The sequence below is a fragment of the Acyrthosiphon pisum genome, unplaced genomic scaffold (assembly GCF_005508785.2).
Source record: "Acyrthosiphon pisum isolate AL4f unplaced genomic scaffold, pea_aphid_22Mar2018_4r6ur Scaffold_7736;HRSCAF=8317, whole genome shotgun sequence".
Classification (NCBI taxonomy): Eukaryota; Metazoa; Arthropoda; class Insecta; order Hemiptera; family Aphididae; genus Acyrthosiphon; species Acyrthosiphon pisum.
Genome location: NW_021777631.1, coordinates 169 through 1787, shown reverse-complemented (window position 1 = coordinate 1787; position 1619 = coordinate 169). Strand labels below are relative to the sequence as shown.

General features: G+C 29.6%; 1 protein-coding gene across 1 annotated transcript; it reads right to left on the bottom strand.

The window, feature by feature from the left end:
* Positions 1–173: 173 nt before the first annotated feature.
* LOC100571694 (ring canal kelch homolog) lies at positions 174–1392 on the bottom strand. Its single transcript, XM_003248683.4, has 4 exons — positions 997–1392; positions 817–929; positions 461–757; positions 174–398 (listed from the first exon to the last, which is right to left on the bottom strand). Exons 1-4 carry the CDS (start codon positions 1085–1087, stop codon positions 189–191), a joined length of 711 nt encoding a protein of 236 aa, XP_003248731.3. The 5' UTR covers positions 1088–1392; the 3' UTR covers positions 174–188.
* Positions 1393–1619: the final 227 nt, after the last annotated feature.

Below are 1619 nucleotides of genomic sequence, written 5' to 3'. Positions count from 1 at the left end.
CGTTAATTTTTTGGTCGGGAATAGGTTTTGGTTAAAACCCGGGATTTAAAATATGAGATAACCGCTTTGATGTTAATATTTAGATATTTACCTTGATTACCGAAACCCAATAACCGCTTCCAGCATTCCAAAACTAAAAGTGGTTATCGGTTTTTGGTTCTCAAATTTACGGTTTTTAACGGTTTTCGTTACAAACCAGTTACCAGTTTTAAGCCCTGATTACAAATTATAAATAAAGAAATAATATAAATATTCACCGCATATAAACGATTATTGAGTACACCAACACCCAAATCCAATCTTTTAGTAGACATACTAGCTACCAATCTCCATTTTTGAATACTGACATCAAAAACCTCATCACTATTTAATGGATTTTTGATATCTCCTCCACCAACCTAGAATTACAAAACAATATAAATGTATAATATAAAATAAGTAAAATACTGACTTAACTTACTGTATATATACAATCATCCAATACACCAATTCCTAATCGTCCTCGTTTTACTACCATGTCAGCCATTGGAACCCAAGAGGGCGATTGTGAAGATACATCAAGCATAGTAACAGATTGTGAACATAAACTATTCACACCTCCCACAGCAAACACAAATTGATCTCTAACAACACAAAGACCAGCATCCCAACGACAATCATTTATCCCTGGTGCTTTCTCACGTAGTTTGGTTACTGGGTCATACCATTCTGTATAACACTTTGGTGATGTATCAGACCGGTTGAACATTAAAATAACCTGATATAATAAAAGGACGAAATTATTGTGAAGATAAATTTAACAAAACGGAATCATACTTTATGTGAGTCACCAAACTGCCTGGGCTTACAACGAATTGTTTGTGGAATGGTGAAATATTGTACTGCTTTTTGTAGATTGAAATGGTATGCTTCAATTACATATCTGTTACCTAAAAACATAATAATTAATGAAATAAATAAATTCATAATGAATGCATATTTATGAAAATAACAAACATTTAAGATTATCTTTTAGAAGAGGTTCGTTTGCTATATTTAATAATATATCTGGCCTAGATGCTATTATGGGCAAACGCACGTGTTCCATTAATTCTGTCAAAAAGTCTTTTCTCTGATCCAAATCCTTTTTTACCCATTTAATAACACTTTCAAATACCTACAAAAACGAATACAAATAATGAAATTTAAATTAAAATATATCAAAAAGATAATATTTAAGATCATTGGCGTTGCTATCTATATATTCCCAAATTAACATATTTAATTGGTAAACCACCAATTACTGTATTACTGTGTCCTAAATATTTAATAGATCTTAATTACATTCTTTTTTTAACAAGCGAAGGAATATTCATCAGATTTTTATGGTATTAAATCTATTTTTATTAATGTCAATTAATTAATTTATTATTATTATTAAAATATTCGTAATAATTTTAGATTCTGAGTGGAACGATGAATGTATTGATTTTACAATGATAATATGTGTTTTTTTTTTATTTTACTTTTTTTTTTTTGTATCTGTCATCAGTGATGATGATGACTCATCACCTTTTAGGACAGTAAAAGTGCTTGGATTTTCTTCAACAGTATCTGTTTTGATAGGAAAGTGAATCTAG

Coding starts and splice junctions, on each gene's coding strand:
- LOC100571694 (XM_003248683.4), bottom strand. CDS start 1,087: ATGGAACACGTGCGTTTGCCCATAATAGCATCTAGGCCAGATATATTA. Junction 930..996: donor TCTAAAAGATAATCTTAAAT/GTTTGTTATTTT, acceptor TTATGTTTTTAG/GTAACAGATATGTAATTGAA. Junction 758..816: donor AGTTTGGTGACTCACATAAA/GTATGATTCCGT, acceptor TTATTATATCAG/GTTATTTTAATGTTCAACCG.